This window comes from Exophiala dermatitidis, assembly GCF_000230625.1.
Source record: "Exophiala dermatitidis NIH/UT8656 unplaced genomic scaffold supercont1.7, whole genome shotgun sequence".
Lineage (NCBI taxonomy): Eukaryota > Fungi > Ascomycota > Eurotiomycetes > Chaetothyriales > Herpotrichiellaceae > Exophiala > Exophiala dermatitidis.
Genome location: NW_008751652.1, coordinates 2,157,891 through 2,171,869, shown reverse-complemented (window position 1 = coordinate 2,171,869; position 13,979 = coordinate 2,157,891). Strand labels below are relative to the sequence as shown.

The 13,979-nt window shown below is 52.1% G+C and overlaps 6 protein-coding genes across 6 annotated transcripts; 4 read left to right on the top strand and 2 right to left on the bottom strand.

Annotated features, from left to right (window-relative positions):
* The first annotated feature begins 36 nt into the window (after positions 1 to 36).
* On the top strand, positions 37 to 3,376 carry HMPREF1120_08578 (uncharacterized protein). The gene has a single exon (XM_009162838.1). It carries the CDS (start codon positions 314 to 316, stop codon positions 2,924 to 2,926), a length of 2,613 nt encoding a protein of 870 aa, XP_009161086.1. The 5' UTR covers positions 37 to 313; the 3' UTR covers positions 2,927 to 3,376.
* A 166-nt stretch (positions 3,377 to 3,542) lies between these two features.
* Positions 3,543 to 3,979, top strand: HMPREF1120_08577 (uncharacterized protein). The gene is made up of 2 exons (XM_009162837.1): positions 3,543 to 3,822; positions 3,899 to 3,979. The coding sequence occupies exons 1-2, from the start codon at positions 3,584 to 3,586 to the stop codon at positions 3,936 to 3,938; spliced, it is 279 nt and encodes a 92-aa protein (XP_009161085.1). The 5' UTR covers positions 3,543 to 3,583; the 3' UTR covers positions 3,939 to 3,979.
* Positions 3,980 to 4,597: 618 nt separating this feature from the next.
* On the bottom strand, positions 4,598 to 5,391 carry HMPREF1120_08576 (uncharacterized protein; the record flags this gene model as incomplete). The annotated part of the gene is made up of 2 exons (XM_009162836.1): positions 4,598 to 4,752; positions 5,076 to 5,391. 2 exons carry the CDS (start codon positions 5,389 to 5,391, stop codon positions 4,598 to 4,600), a joined length of 471 nt encoding a protein of 156 aa, XP_009161084.1.
* Positions 5,392 to 5,840: 449 nt separating this feature from the next.
* On the top strand, positions 5,841 to 8,708 carry HMPREF1120_08575 (uncharacterized protein). The gene is made up of 2 exons (XM_009162835.1): positions 5,841 to 6,129; positions 6,180 to 8,708. Exons 1-2 carry the CDS (start codon positions 6,078 to 6,080, stop codon positions 8,372 to 8,374), a joined length of 2,247 nt encoding a protein of 748 aa, XP_009161083.1. The 5' UTR covers positions 5,841 to 6,077; the 3' UTR covers positions 8,375 to 8,708.
* A 108-nt stretch (positions 8,709 to 8,816) lies between these two features.
* Positions 8,817 to 9,365, bottom strand: HMPREF1120_08574 (uncharacterized protein; the record flags this gene model as incomplete). Its single annotated transcript, XM_009162834.1, has 1 exon — positions 8,817 to 9,365. The coding sequence occupies one exon, from the start codon at positions 9,363 to 9,365 to the stop codon at positions 8,817 to 8,819; it is 549 nt and encodes a 182-aa protein (XP_009161082.1).
* Positions 9,366 to 9,711: 346 nt separating this feature from the next.
* On the top strand, positions 9,712 to 13,939 carry HMPREF1120_08573 (ubiquitin-protein ligase E3 C). The gene has a single exon (XM_009162833.1). The coding sequence runs from the start codon at positions 9,989 to 9,991 to the stop codon at positions 13,703 to 13,705; it is 3,717 nt and encodes a 1,238-aa protein (XP_009161081.1). The 5' UTR covers positions 9,712 to 9,988; the 3' UTR covers positions 13,706 to 13,939.
* The last annotated feature ends 40 nt before the right edge of the window (positions 13,940 to 13,979 follow it).

Here is a 13,979-nt window from a genome sequence, read left to right as displayed (position 1 = left end):
GTCACGGCGCATGAGGCTCGCAACGACTGTATACAAACTCTTTGCCGACCACTAAATAACTAGTACCTGAGGCTTTTTACCCTGTATTCAAGAACGCCACAAACCATAACGAATTGAACACCAACAGCTAGAAGCTCACTGAGCGCCTACCGCGTCCATACTATCGATGCATACGACGCGACGACCGCACATTCCTCAAGCGCACTAGAGTGACTTACACCACTGAGCGTTAAACGTGTCCGGGTCGTCCTTGTTTTCTTCTTCATCGCTTCCGAGTCTGTCACAAACAATATACAATCAAACGGCGACCACCATGCGCATGACTCGTGCGGCTCTACGAGCTCAAGCCCAAGGGCTTGACGAAGCTGGGCGCGAGCATGAGCACGAATCACAACAAGAATCGCAGTCTCAACCGGTCATTCACGAAGATGTGGATGCCGATCCAGATACGACAAACCACAGCGACGCTGGCGAAGGCGAAGGTGAAGACCGCGTCGACGAAAGCGCCCCTTTGCGCCCGGTCTTGAAGGATATTACCCATGAAAATAACCTGGTAATGGAGGAGCAGAATGTGATGGAAACAGAGAATGAGAAGAACGTAACCACAAAGAATGACGATATTCCTCCTGAGGTCAGTGAGTCGGCTGTGGATAATGGACCAGAAGAGGAACAGGTTGCACCTGCGCCGGCGAAGAAAGGTAGAGGCAAGAGAAAAGCGAAGCAAGGCAAGAAGGGAAGACGGAAAGATGAAGAGCACGACGAGGGAGAGGAGAACGATCTCGATGTCGAGGTGGTCCACGCCGCCAACGATACTTCTTGTCCTGAGACTGTTGCAGAGGAAACGAGTACTAGTACACAGGACGTGACTCCGTGCTCTTTGGGTGCCGATCAGTCGGGCGAAGTTAAAGAGCACTCGCTTGCGGAATTATCCTCGAAAGAGAATGAGACAAAGGAAACGAGGGGTTTCTCTGGAAACGAGCTGGGTGAAACGCTTGGTGTTTCGTCGGAACCAGAGCTCGATGATACACATGTCCCCCCTGAAATGGGATTCCAGCAGGAAACTCAACTTGAGTGCGCGGCTACAGAAACAGAGTCTGCCGACATGAATGTCCAACTTGAAATGACCATTACGCCGAGTGTCGTGGACGCCGAAGTTGCGAAGCAGTCCTCCGTTGATGATATGCTTGCCATTCATGCACCAGCTGCAGAGGAACAAACCCATCTCAATGAGACAACTTCTCACACCTTCGAAAACTCGACTTCCACACCTCGACATATCCGCACTGATCCACCCAAGACACCCAAGTTCGACCCTTCTATTCATGCACCAATTGAAACCGTTTCAACACCACCTGCTGACTCGGTGGAAGACTCGTTCGTTGACAAGATCAAATCCAGATCGCCGAGCAAGATGCAGCTCCAACCTGAAGCGACAGCCTCCGACGGCTTTGATGAGGACATCGTGACACATACTCCTCGCATTGAAGACTCTGTCGATGCGATTGACGCTTTGGAAGATGCGATCGAGAAGGTATCTGAGAACTTGCCCGTTCTAGAAGGTCTCCAACTCGAATCACCCGTCAAGTCTCGCAAGAATACACCGGCCCGCCAACCCGTGCAAATTACCACCCCTGCTCCAGGCATCACCACTACGAAGAAAACAACTGCAACTCCCACCAAAAGCAAGAGCCCTCAGATGAAGGCGACTGCAGTTGTCAAGACCACTACCACTACTGGCCAGACCAAATCGGCAACGGCACGACCACAGGCTCCAAAAGTGGCGTCGTCTAAAACCTCCACAACTGTGACAAGACAGACAAAGAAGCCCATTATTGACGGGACCAAGCCGAGAGCTTCCACAGCTTTGGGCTCCTCATCATCTCGTCCAGCACTGTCCTTTTCCAATTCTCCAGCCAAGGCCGCAGCAGCGCTTCCAAACACGTCAGAAAAGCGTATCCCTAGTATGGGTTCCAGCGGGACAAGCCTGAACACCGCAAAATCGAGACTCTCCACCAACAAACCGGCCTTTGTCCCGGCCAAATCATCCAAACCACCTACGAAACCTACTTTTACTCTACCCGGCGAAGCCATTTCGGCCAAACTCAAAGCGCAGCGGGAAGAACGGCTAAAACGGGAAGAAGAGGCAGAAAAGGAGCGGAAGCAGTTCAAAGCGCGTCCCGTGCCGTCCAAGGTCGCTCGGCCAAGTGTCTTGCCGCGAGAGACCAAGGCCAGCCAGGCCAGAATGAGTATCTACGCGAATGGCGTCGACAAGGAGAATGTTGCTCCACAACAACGAGTGTCGAGTAGTTCTTCTTCGTCGTCGTCGACAGGAACAGAACCGCGGCCGTCTTCAACTGCTGCCAAAGTCAGAGTATCGTCAGTGGAACACTCGGCTAAAGTAGCCAATTCGAGTGTCCGACGCACTACAGGTGTTGGTGCTAGCTCCGTCGTGGTGGTGGAGAAAACCCGACCTACTAGACCGACGACCAGTGTTGGAGAGCACAAAACCGGAGTGACAACGACGGCGGTGACGAGAGGGGCGGGGACGGCAGCAGCAACACAGTCGAAACCCCGAGTCTCTTCCCTCACGTTGACAGCAGGCCAGAAACAGACGGTCACAAAGGAAGAAGTGGCTCAGCAGGAGGCCAAGGGGAGAGAAGTGTTTGGACGCAACAAGATAGAAATGGAACGGGCGGAAAAGAAGAAACGGGAAAAAGAAGATGCTGCGAAACGGGCGCGTGCTGAGGCGGCGGAACGTGGGAGACAGGCGAGTCGGGAGTGGGCGGAGAGGCAGAAGAAGAAGTTGGCTTTGCAGGCACAGGCACAGGCGGCGAAGATGGCGTCGGCCACGGCGACGGTAGGCCAGAATAATACCGTCCAGGACCAGCCATCTACTGCAATCGGTGCTGCTGTTGGGACAGCTTGATGAAGCACCGTTTTAGTGGGGACAGGCTTTTTCTTCTGTTTTGGCAGTCGGTTCTTCTCTCACTCTTTTCACCCGGCAAGGGAGGGGTGTAAGGAGCAGTAACGGGTTCCAGCGCAGCGCAGCGTCAGGTGTTTTGTTTTGTGTTTTTCTAGTCAGTGGCAGTGGTACTGCAGTGGTTGTCTTGTCTTGTCTTTCCTTTAGGAGGATCAGTCTTGATATCCTGGATTCGGTGCCGCTGGGTGGAGTTGAACCGGTCTCTGTCACGGTCTCTCAGGGATGGAAGCATTGGCATGAGTTTGATTACCTAGATATGTACAGTACTCTCTGGGTCACTAGTTTCCTACATACCTAGGTACATACCAGTACATTCATTCATTGTCATACTGATAGTGTTCAAATCACCTTATGCAGTTGCAGTGAGGGGCATGGAAATGCTAAGTTACTACAAGGTCCTAGTACCCTGCTCTGTCATGATTGATTGTATAAGGTATCTCTTTTGTTTCTTGTGTAGCCTTGTTAAACAGGTTGACTAAGCAGCCAGCGGCAACTGCAAGTGCGGCTTGTTTTTTTCTGGCGACAGGAACAATCCAAATCCACGAAACCTCGGCTGAGAGATCTGAAATACACCTTGCTTTGCTTTCGTCAGTACTGTATTCAATGTATGTACCAGTACCTGATACAAAATTCAGAGTCATCCCATTCCCACCCTCGCATGCGCACGTGGCTCTAGAGTATCTGCTATTGGAAATGGGAGATCGAGGGTACTGCATTCTCGAATGTCGCTGCCGTTGCTGTGGAGAGAAGACTGGTAAGATGAGGTACAGACAAGTATCTCCTCCAATCTTGAGAAAAAAAAAGGAGAAGGCAAACACCCTCGGAGGACTGTGCCTACCTAGGTAATAATCTCAGGCTTTAGTTCCATTCCCGACCGTCATGTGTCAAGCAAGATCAAGATCCTGATATTATTCTTAGCTGTACGAGTAGCCGCGGCGGGTCGGTTAATAATTTCTGAGATGTTCAGGGCGCCGAAGTGAAGTGTGGTGAACTCTTTCCTAGAGCTGTTTGGCGAGACTGTGGCTGCGGATTCAAAGAGTTGAGTTTTGCCTATTGTTTCTGGGTGAAATCCAAGTGGCTCTTTCATGCTGTAGCTTCGTCGATTACTGGCTGTTGGCCTCCTGACTGCTGGCTCATCCTGATCGATTTCTTTTTTGTGTTGCCGGAAGAAAGATGAGATGATAAGGTCCGTCATATAGAAGACGAGGCGGCCTTCTTCCTTCGCCCTGATGTGGCTGCTGCCGAGAGCCCGGGGTAGAAATGAAAGAGGTTTCTCTTTGCTGTCTTCTGCCTCTTTGCCTCCCTGGCTACCCTTACACCATAATGTGCAAAACCAAAAATGGGGCAAGGCGTTTAAAACTCCTTCGTCCCTCCTGGGATGGGATGCGAAGCAGCTCGTGGTGTCCTGTCCAGCGAGTCCTGTGATATCATGCACATATACACAGGAAGAGCCCACGTCGTGGTGTAACAGGACGACATCTTCGTGGTATAACAAGACGACCGTTTGTCGTTGCATTCAAACTGGTGTGATGTGGTATGTGTGGTGGTGATAAAGAATGTCCTTTTATCATTCGAATGGGGAATCGGAGAAGACCATCTCAGAGTATTTCCCTCCGTTCAACTTCCATCCTCTGTCTTTGGTTGTACCGGAATCCGAACAAGAGGGACGGGAAGGTCTTGTGCTGAAGATCCACTGGTACCTCGAGTATCGCCTGCTGCGTCGGCATCTTGGTTTTCGTCTTCGTCGACATTGGCGGGCTTGGGGACTTTCACTGTTTGCACCCATTGAATTAGCTTTTCTGGCTCACATGAGTCTTTCTACCGAGTTTCTGGAGTTGACGAGGATGGGAAAAAGTAGGCCTAATGACGACGATCTAGACACATTTAAATGGGCTTGATCAAATGAAGCCAAACAAAGGGGAAGCAGTGAGGGCAATGAGAGGAAGAAACAGGGTTCTTCAAGATCACACATGCTTAAAGTCTCGAGAAAGTCCGCATCTTACTCGAGGTGCGAGGAGAACGGTTTGAAATGCCAATGTCATGGCTGTGAAACGTTCCAATATGTGGTGGTGGTGTTCTTTTGGAAAATACCTACTGGCTGCCATGTTGATCGCTCTGAGCACATTCTCCCAATTCGCCAATACCAATGCGACACTCTGTGAGCCGTCGCGCAAAGTGCCGAGCTTCTCTTCCAGTGTGGATAGTTGTGTTGCTAAATTGGCACTCAGATCGCGCAGGGCTCGTAGATTCTCGAGCTCGGCGCGCTTTGCCGCGATTCTGGTTTGTAGGAGTGACTGTGAGTGGGAATGCGAATGGGACGGCTGGCGCAGCCCGGAAGATGAGGACGTGGTGTTGCCCGGATTCCCGTGTGAGGGATACATGTTTGTGAGTCGGTGCGTGTGGTAAGACATGGTTGGTTCGGACTGCCTCACGCCGGGTTGAGTGAGGCCTGGTCGCTGAAGTGGGTGGACTGTAAAATGGGCGCAGATATCAATCTGGTGGTGTCCTCCACCGGAACGATGAAGCCGTCGAAGGTAAGCAATTTTGTGGACCGTGAGATCAAGTAGGACTTCTTGCCGTCTAGTCTGATGCGCAGGGATCGGAAGTGGTGTAGAAACTTCAGCAGTAGTAATGGTATATAATGTTGTACTAGGGAACGCTGCCAGTGCTTGATGTTGAAGTCGTCTGTATTGACGCGCAGTCAATCATTGGTCGTTCGAACGCGTGCGGGCAGCGGATAAATTGGGCCGGGCTCGCCGTAGTAGTACCAGCGCAAATACGGCGGACCACTCAAAATGCCAGCGGAACCTCAGCACGCCATTCCCGAAAGGGTGATTTGTTGATGCTACGCCAACTGCGGTGCGTTCAATGCAATACCAAGAACCAGTCGTGTCCTTGCGCGGCGAAATGGTCAGTCACTGAATATCATCTCGAACAACAACTTCACCTCCAAGTTGCCCCTCTCACCTCCACGAATATCCTCTAGAGAACATCCCTAAGCAACTCCGACAGCTCGTCCTCCAGATCTGATATGCAATTTCGAGGCAAGACAGAGCAGCCCAAGCACGCGTGACATGACTTCCTGGGCCGACCTGACATGGCGAGACTGAACGAGGTTCCAGCTCCTCCTGCTGAAAGCATTGAAGCTTGTATGTCTTCGCCAATCGCAATTGTACAGTCTCAACTCTAACGACTACAGTGAAACGACGATTTATCCGGCAGAATCGCGAAATAGCACGTGTGAATTCGACCCAGTCGCAACGGATCCGCAACCTTGAAACGGAGATCTCCCGACTCGTTGCTGAGAACATATCTCTTCGGGAACAAGCAATTGCTGCCCAGGCCGAAGCGGAAAGATGGCGCGGTGCGAACGATGTCAACCGGGAGATTCTGGAAATGAAAGAGAGGATGGAAAGCAAGGTCAGCGAGCTTTCGCTGTTGATTGTGGAGATGAGCCAACTTCCTGAACGGGCGGCTGACAAAGCCCGGCGGCGAAGCGGCATTGCGAAATCCAGAAATTCGATGGACCAAGACTGGCAGAATCGTCAATCTATGAGAGAGGCCATCGCTACTGACAGGGAGTTATATGATGGGAGGCTGCCTGTGATACAGGAAGACAAGCTATACCCACGTCGGACGTTGGAATCAGCAGAGATTCTAGCGATCCGACATGAAGAAGCCTTGCAGCAAGCGTCGGAGTCGCCCGAGTTGGGACCGCCACCCGTGGCACATTTCGACGTGGCCGAGCCGATTGCGTTCGACTCTTCAAGTGCTGTTGAACAACCTGATGATGACCTGACGCAGTTACCGCCGACGTTGGAAAAGAGGCGCAAGCGTCGGACCAGCTCTTTACTCCAAGATATGCCGACGGAACCAGTCTCGGAATCACCCGTGCCTGAAGAACCAGCCAGCGAGCCGGTCCAAGAGCCAGTGGTCCCGTTGCTGAAGTCAGGGGCAAAACGAAAATTAGATATTACAGAGCTCGACGAACCGGAGCAGCAGCATTCCAACGAGAACGACTGCTTTGTCTTTCAGAGGAAGCAATTGATATGGAGCAATCCAGCCACGGCGAAGAAGGCGTCCAGGTTTACAAGGGCACCAGGTCGCGAAGCCGACACAACAGCCGAAACCGCTACCAGCTCTCCTCAAAAAGCGCTTGCTGCTGGGAGGAAGATTCTTGCGCCTAAAAGCACCAATTCTCCCACAAAAAGAAGGGTTCAAGTCGCAGAAAAGATTGGCGAAGTTAAAGATAGTCAGTATGTTGGTGAAAAACAGTCCACCAACACATCGCCGCAGAAATCGCACCGTCCGTTGGAGCTGCCGATCCGAGATATCGTCCTTGATCCACCTGAAGCGAACGATTTGAACGGTCTACCACCGAAAACTCCCGCGGGACTGGGATCTGACTTGTTATCTCCCACCTCTACCGAGCCCTCCGCGAGACCGACCCATCATTCACAAGAAGCTGCGATTCTGAACTCAGTGGAGGATGTCTTGAACGGCAGCATCGGAAGAGGGTCCCGCCGCGCACGAGCAGCAGTCAACTATGCAGAGCCCAACTTGAGAGATAAGATGAGAAGGCCGGGCAAAGAATTGGTTCCTGCCGTTGACGGATTGGTGAAAAACAAAGAGCTTGGCTCGACCGCTCGTTCCAGAGCTTCGAGTACAGATCGAGCAACATCTGAAGGACTCAAGGGACCCGACGCAAGCGATTCAGCCATCAAAATCAAGCGGGATAATATAGCTGCTGCCCAGCAAGAGAGGTGGAAAGATCTGCCACTGTCAATCCCAGAGAGGAAAGAAGAGCCGGCGAGTCCACTACGGGACAAGGAGCGGAAAGAGACTCGTGACAGAGAACAGATTGAAGCTGCAGGTGATCGAAGGCAGAACAAGAGTAAAGGGGACCGACGATACGGCGAGGAACTGGAGAATGCCGTAAGCCGGTTGACTATCTTCGATCCTCCGGACTCATCCCCTGTTGAAACGTCCAAAGACGAAGCAAAGGCTGTCCCGGCAGCAACATCAAGGAGGAAAGCTTCAGCGACCGGCACCGCAAGGAGACATTCGACACAACCAACCTCATCATCTTCGCTAAACCCCACACCTGGGGAGCAGACAAGAACTTCCAGAAGGTCGGACTCGTCGTCAGGCCAAAAGGCGTCACTTCCACGGCCCAGTTCCGCGGCAAGCTTGAGGCCGCAATCTGTTGACAATGTCAAAGATGCTGACAATAAGTACTTGAAGCGCTCGCAGAGTGTCAGCTCTAACTTGAGCGCACCAAGCGCGACCACAGCTGAGAGAACCAAAGCCGAACATGGTGCAACGATGGGAAATGCCGTCACCAGCGACAGGAATGACAGAGTCGCGAATCGGCGGCGGAGTATGATGGTCTGATATATGCAGATCATGTCGCGTACACGGCTGGGAGACAATCATCAATCTGCTCTCCATCTGGGGCTTCTCTTCCTCCTCGGCGTCTTGGCCTTTCTTTTGGTGACTGTGGTCATCGTTTTTGATGACTAGTTTTGGGTATTTCTGTCACGGGCTGGACAGCATTGGAGGCGTGTTGGACCTGGTGTCAAGCGTGATGCCGGAGGAGCTTGACGATACCCTTTGCTCCAAACGAGACCATGAGAATAGATCTAAATTTGAATCTTGCTTCGAACACGCCCGTTGCTGCTGCCTCAGAACATGTCCCCTCCTGAGCACTCTCCTCCGCCAGCCATGAGCCTGATTTGGCGCGGCACGACGTGTAACTGTTCGTCCCGGCCTTCCAGAGACCGGTTCTTTCCACGGTCAATGATCTGTGGTATGTTGCGGAGCATGATCAACTGTTTCACTTGTTGACTTCTAATTCTTCAATGCTCTGCGACATGCCCAGGATGACCCCATCGAGCCGTCTGACGTACTCTTGCATCTCCTTCCTCTTGGCTTTCCTCTTTTCCTCCATATCCCTAACCTTTTCTGCCAACACCCTTATTTCTTCCGCCTGTTGTTGCTCGCTGGCGCCTATCCCCGGTAACCGCGAGACCAGTAACTCAATTTGCTGACCTTTTTGAACCAGGTCTTCGGCCAACTCGCGCTGGGCATTAGCAAACACTTGCGGTGGCACAGGACGCAGCGGATATGGGGCGCGGTCTGTGTCTTCGGGGCCAGGCTGTATTTGCGGTTGGTGTGAGGCCGTTTGACTCGCGCCGGGCGTCTGAGTTTGACTTTGTGTGTGCGTGGTTACGGCATTGGAGGGCGGAAAAGTGAATGGGTCGTTTGGATCAGGTTCAGGCGCGACAAGAGGGTGACGCTGCGAGAGATAGCTGATGGTCGAGAAGAATTGGGTCAGGAGTTGGTCGTAGCAGGTTTGGAGTTGGGTGAGGATGTCGCTGGACATGATGGGGTTAATGATTGTCTCGCAACGCTGAGATTCAAGTGCGGATGCAGTCGTAGGGAGGAGTTATCGTGAGACTACAATTCTTCGAGGATCGTGGGTGGGTATAAGATCCTGGTGTTGCTCCAGCGTGTCGTGGTAGTTAAGGTGTCTGAACGATGGTCACGCCCGTTGTTAGAGGATCTCCGAGTGGGATATGGAGCTGGAGCACTGTAGTACTTACTGTCTGTAGGTACCCAGTCCACGGAAATGCGTGCCGTGGGTAGCAAAATGCGTTGACGCGCCTTATTATTAAGCCAGCCTTGCGGAGCACATGGAGGGTCCTGGTCCTCCAAGTCGAGCGTCATTTCTTCCATTCGCCTCTGACATATTCGCTGCATTCACTTGGTCCCTCGCCTGATACTTACTTGCCTTACTATCACAGCGGTACTTCCGCTTTCAAGTATCAGTGCGCCAACACGTTTACAACTTGTACATTGTGTCTCTAGGAACTACTGGCCTGAGATGTTTCTTACGGCTCTAATAGATCCACCACCCGCCTGCACGAGTTGATACCCCCATCCATCCCGCCGCTTCTCCCTCCCTCCCCGCCGAACATATCCGGTGCACCAAACATCCCTTTGGCCATGCATCAGTCCTTCACGGGCAACGCCCGTAAAGCCCGTCAGGTCAATTTATCCGGCCGTCAGGTAGTGAACCCGTGGGCGACGATATCCAAGGGACAGTCGAGTGTCGATCCCGTGGCTCAAGCACAGGCAGATCGGTTGAAGAGACAACATGAACGAGAGAGGCTGAATGCTGCAAAGCTGATACAGAAACTATGGCGTGGCCACTCCAGTCGAAGACAGCAGAAGATGATATGGAAACAGTTGTGGGACGATAATGAGCAGGAGAGATTGGGCTCGTCGCATTCGCTCGACTACGAATCGCTCCTCGATGCCAAAGACAAAATCCCCGTTTACCGAGATCCGACACTCTTACTCTTTCAAATGCGACTGATCCTTACGTTCCAAGAGTTTAGAGGTCACAAAGTTCGAGACAAAACAGATACTCTCCGCGTGCTGTACTTTGGACAGGCGCTGCAACGTACAATTGAAGGCCATCCCACGCGGCCCGATTTCGACGATGTTTGGACGCACAACCTGTCTCAGCTGGCATTGATCGTGGCTCAGCACTTGAAGAGCATAGTGTTGAGCGACTTAGCTCATGCGAAAACATCATACGGCCCTCGGTTATTGAGGATGCTCACTTGGCTTGCTGAGATGGTGCCCGATGCCCTTGCCAGAGATGCTTTTACCTATTTTCACGTCTTGGAGATGGTGCTGCAGGAAGAAAAGGCGGCCCGTTGGCAACAGTACACGATCGGCGCAATCGTGAAGCTGCTCACATCCCCATGTCACGGAAAGTTAACAGCATATAGGGCCTTCGCTTTGTTCGTGCTCGGGGACGATTCCTTCTCTAGTGATAGGGAGGTATTAAAAAACCTGGCTGCGGCTATAGACCTCAAGGAACTGTCCGCTGCGCTAATCAAGGAAGTGGAAGAAGCCCAGGAAGATTCGAAACGACCTCTAAAAATCAGCAGAGCTCTATGGCAGCTAGCTCATCTCCTCTACATGCATGACTCGCTGGGCAAAGGGTACGCGGGCCAAGATTTATACATCGAAGCACTGTCAGCATTGCTGGGGTTGTGTGCGAATGATATCGCCACGAGACTAGATTTGGCAGACCAGGCGATGTTTGGCGATGAAAGCAACACTGCCAACACTGCAGAACCTTTGCCGGCGTTCGTACGGGAGATGATTCTTAGGATACCCCAGCAAGATAACGTTCGGGCAGTGTTACACGAAGTGGGCACGCCCATGTCTTCGACCGCGGGTCAACAGAGATCAGATTTCGAATCTGCCAAACGATTGGCCAACTATGCTGTTTCCCTGCTCCGAGCATTCCCTTCTCGAGCCCAAAATATCCGGATGTACCTGTATCAAGGCTCAGTATCTTCGGTGGGCGATGCAGACATGTCCACCATCCAGTACTTCTGGAGGACAACAAGAGCGACCGGCGTCTTCAAGAAGGCCGTTCAAGACCAGCGAAGCATTTTGTCATTATTAAAAGAGGCAGCCCCAGAGACGAATCAGATCGGACAACCACCTATATCTAGGGAGGCAGTTGCACTTTGGCGAGACGAGTGGCGGATAATACTACTCTTCCTCGAACTCTACACTTTTGTGCTCAAATTCATGGACGACGACGATTTCTTCGCCTTGGATGAGCGGCGCGTGTTTGGAACCAGCCCTGTTACTGCCACCAGTTTCATGGCGAGACAGGGTGCATTGCCCCTGGACGACGTTGCATTGCTGACGACGTTCCTCAAAAACCTTGCATTCACCCTCTACTGGCATGCAGCCGACTTTTTCCAAGGGCACGAGGTAGAAGAGGAAGCCAGTTTGTCTGCTCTCTTCGGAGGTGCCAACCAACCTTCAAGTAGACCGAACGAGAAGAAACAGCCCCAGACTTTGACCGGCAATGGCGTCTCTCAAGACTATCTGAAAGGACTAGTCACTGGCCTTCTGCGGATGCTCCATGAGAGAGACTCGCGACGGTCGTTTGTGCCTGCCGACCATTGGCTCATGACCAGCCAAGTCAACATGACTGGCTTCATCCCGGCTGTGGTTGCAGAAGAAGAAAAAAGACACGAGCTTGCTGGCGAAGACGAGGCAGAGCAGGAGCCAGATGACTTGGACAAGGATACTGAGGCTGACGACCTTGCTACGGGTGCTCTCGCCTCTGACGTGGTAATGAGAAACATGTTTGGCATTCGTCCTTCACACACACCTCGGACAAGAGCCTCGCGCGCGGTCGAACGTCTGGAACATCAACGAATGCAGGCGAGGAAGAAGAGACAGGTCGAATCCCTTGCGCCTCGGCTCGAAATCCTCCGCAACCTTCCATTTTTCATCCCATTTGAGACAAGAGTGCAAATCTTTCGCGAGTTTGTTTACCGCGATCAAGTGCAACGACGTGGCGGCGAGATTGACGCCGACAGTTGGCGGATGCACGTGGCGACCAGCACTCAAGGAAGAGACATCGATGGCCGGCCTCGTGGGCTGAATATTATCAGCCGACATCATGCAGAAATCCACCGTGATAGTGTTTTTGAGGATGCATACGAGGCATTTTATCCGCTCGGCGAAGGGCTCAAAGAACCAATTCAAATCACATTCATCGACAAGTTCGGCAATCCTGAAGCTGGCATCGATGGAGGTGGCGTTACGAAAGAATTTTTGATGAGCGTGACTGCCGAGGCGTTCGATCCGGAGGCCAGTCTCAGCATGTTCAAGCAGAACAAGCAAGGATATCTCTATCCGAATCCCTTGATTTACCAAGAGACTGCGGAATACCTGAAACATGCAGGGAGAAAGCCCGGGACAGAAGGATTTGACTACCCCATGGCCGAATTTCTTCGCCGGTTCCAATTTGTTGGCCGTGTCGTCGGTAAATGCCTTTACGAGGGGATTTTAGTTGATGTCAACTTTGCGGGATTCTTCTTGCTGAAATGGGCTTTGACCGGCGGCACCACTGTTGGCTCGAACGAGTCGGCGTATCGTGCCACGATCAACGATGTGCGGGAATATGACGAGGAACTATACAATGGGCTGTTGAAGCTGAAAAACTACCCTGGAGATGTGGAGGCGGATTTCGCACTCGATTTCACGGTCAGTGACACGATTACGATAATAGATGAGCGTGGCAAAGAGATCACCAAGACCATCACGACGGAACTGATGCCCAACGGAGCCAATACGCCAGTCACCAACACCAACCGTCTTTTGTACATTGACCGGATCGTGAGGTACAGGCTTCAGCAGCAACCCAAGGCGGTGACGGATGCCTTCCTCAAAGGATTAGGCCAGATCATCCAACCCATGTGGCTTGCCATGTTCAACCAGAAAGAACTGCAGAAGCTGGTCGGAGGAGACAACTCTCAACTCGACATCGACGACCTCCGCCGCAATACACAGTACGGTGGACTGTATGTCATTGGCGACGATGGTCTAGAGCATCCCACGGTCCAGTTGTTCTGGAAAGCCATGTATGAGTTTTCCGACGAGGATAGGAGGAAAGTGCTCAAATTCGTCACGAGTTCGCCCAGGGCGCCCTTGTTGGGATTCAGCCATCTCCATCCCAAGTTTAGCATTCGCGATGCAAGCGAAGATCAGACTCGTCTGCCTAGTGCCAGCACTTGTGTCAATCTCCTCAAGTTGCCGAGGTATGAGGATCTTAAGACCATGAAGGAGAAGTTGCTGTATGCGGTCAACGCCGGGGCAGGGTTTGACCTGTCCTAGTGCTTGCTTTTGCAAAGAAGAAGTTGACTGGCGTGCGGACTACTACTATTACAGCATTGAACTGAACTGGGCGCGGATCGGATCAGCGGGCTTGGGCTTGGATGTATCTATTTGATTGAATCTTGACATGCAGTGGCGCGGAATGGGATGAGAAGGGGGCGTTCTAAGCGATTTAATTCTTGTTGACGGATGGCAACTTAGTCATGCATCTCTCTCTCTCTCTCTCTCTCTCTCTCTCTCTCTCTCTCTCTCTCTCTCTCTCTCTCTCTCTCTC

What these genes read in the sequence shown, in the direction of transcription:
- HMPREF1120_08578 (XM_009162838.1), top strand. Translation starts at nt 314, where the DNA reads ATGCGCATGACTCGTGCGGCTCTACGAGCTCAAGCCCAAGGGCTTGAC.
- HMPREF1120_08577 (XM_009162837.1), top strand. Translation starts at nt 3,584, where the DNA reads ATGTATGTACCAGTACCTGATACAAAATTCAGAGTCATCCCATTCCCA. An exon ending in GGAGGACTGTGCCTACCTAG is followed by an intron (nt 3,823 to 3,898) that starts GTAATAATCTCA and finishes TATTATTCTTAG; the next exon opens with CTGTACGAGTAGCCGCGGCG.
- HMPREF1120_08575 (XM_009162835.1), top strand. Translation starts at nt 6,078, where the DNA reads ATGGCGAGACTGAACGAGGTTCCAGCTCCTCCTGCTGAAAGCATTGAA. An exon ending in TGCTGAAAGCATTGAAGCTT is followed by an intron (nt 6,130 to 6,179) that starts GTATGTCTTCGC and finishes TAACGACTACAG; the next exon opens with TGAAACGACGATTTATCCGG.
- HMPREF1120_08573 (XM_009162833.1), top strand. Translation starts at nt 9,989, where the DNA reads ATGCATCAGTCCTTCACGGGCAACGCCCGTAAAGCCCGTCAGGTCAAT.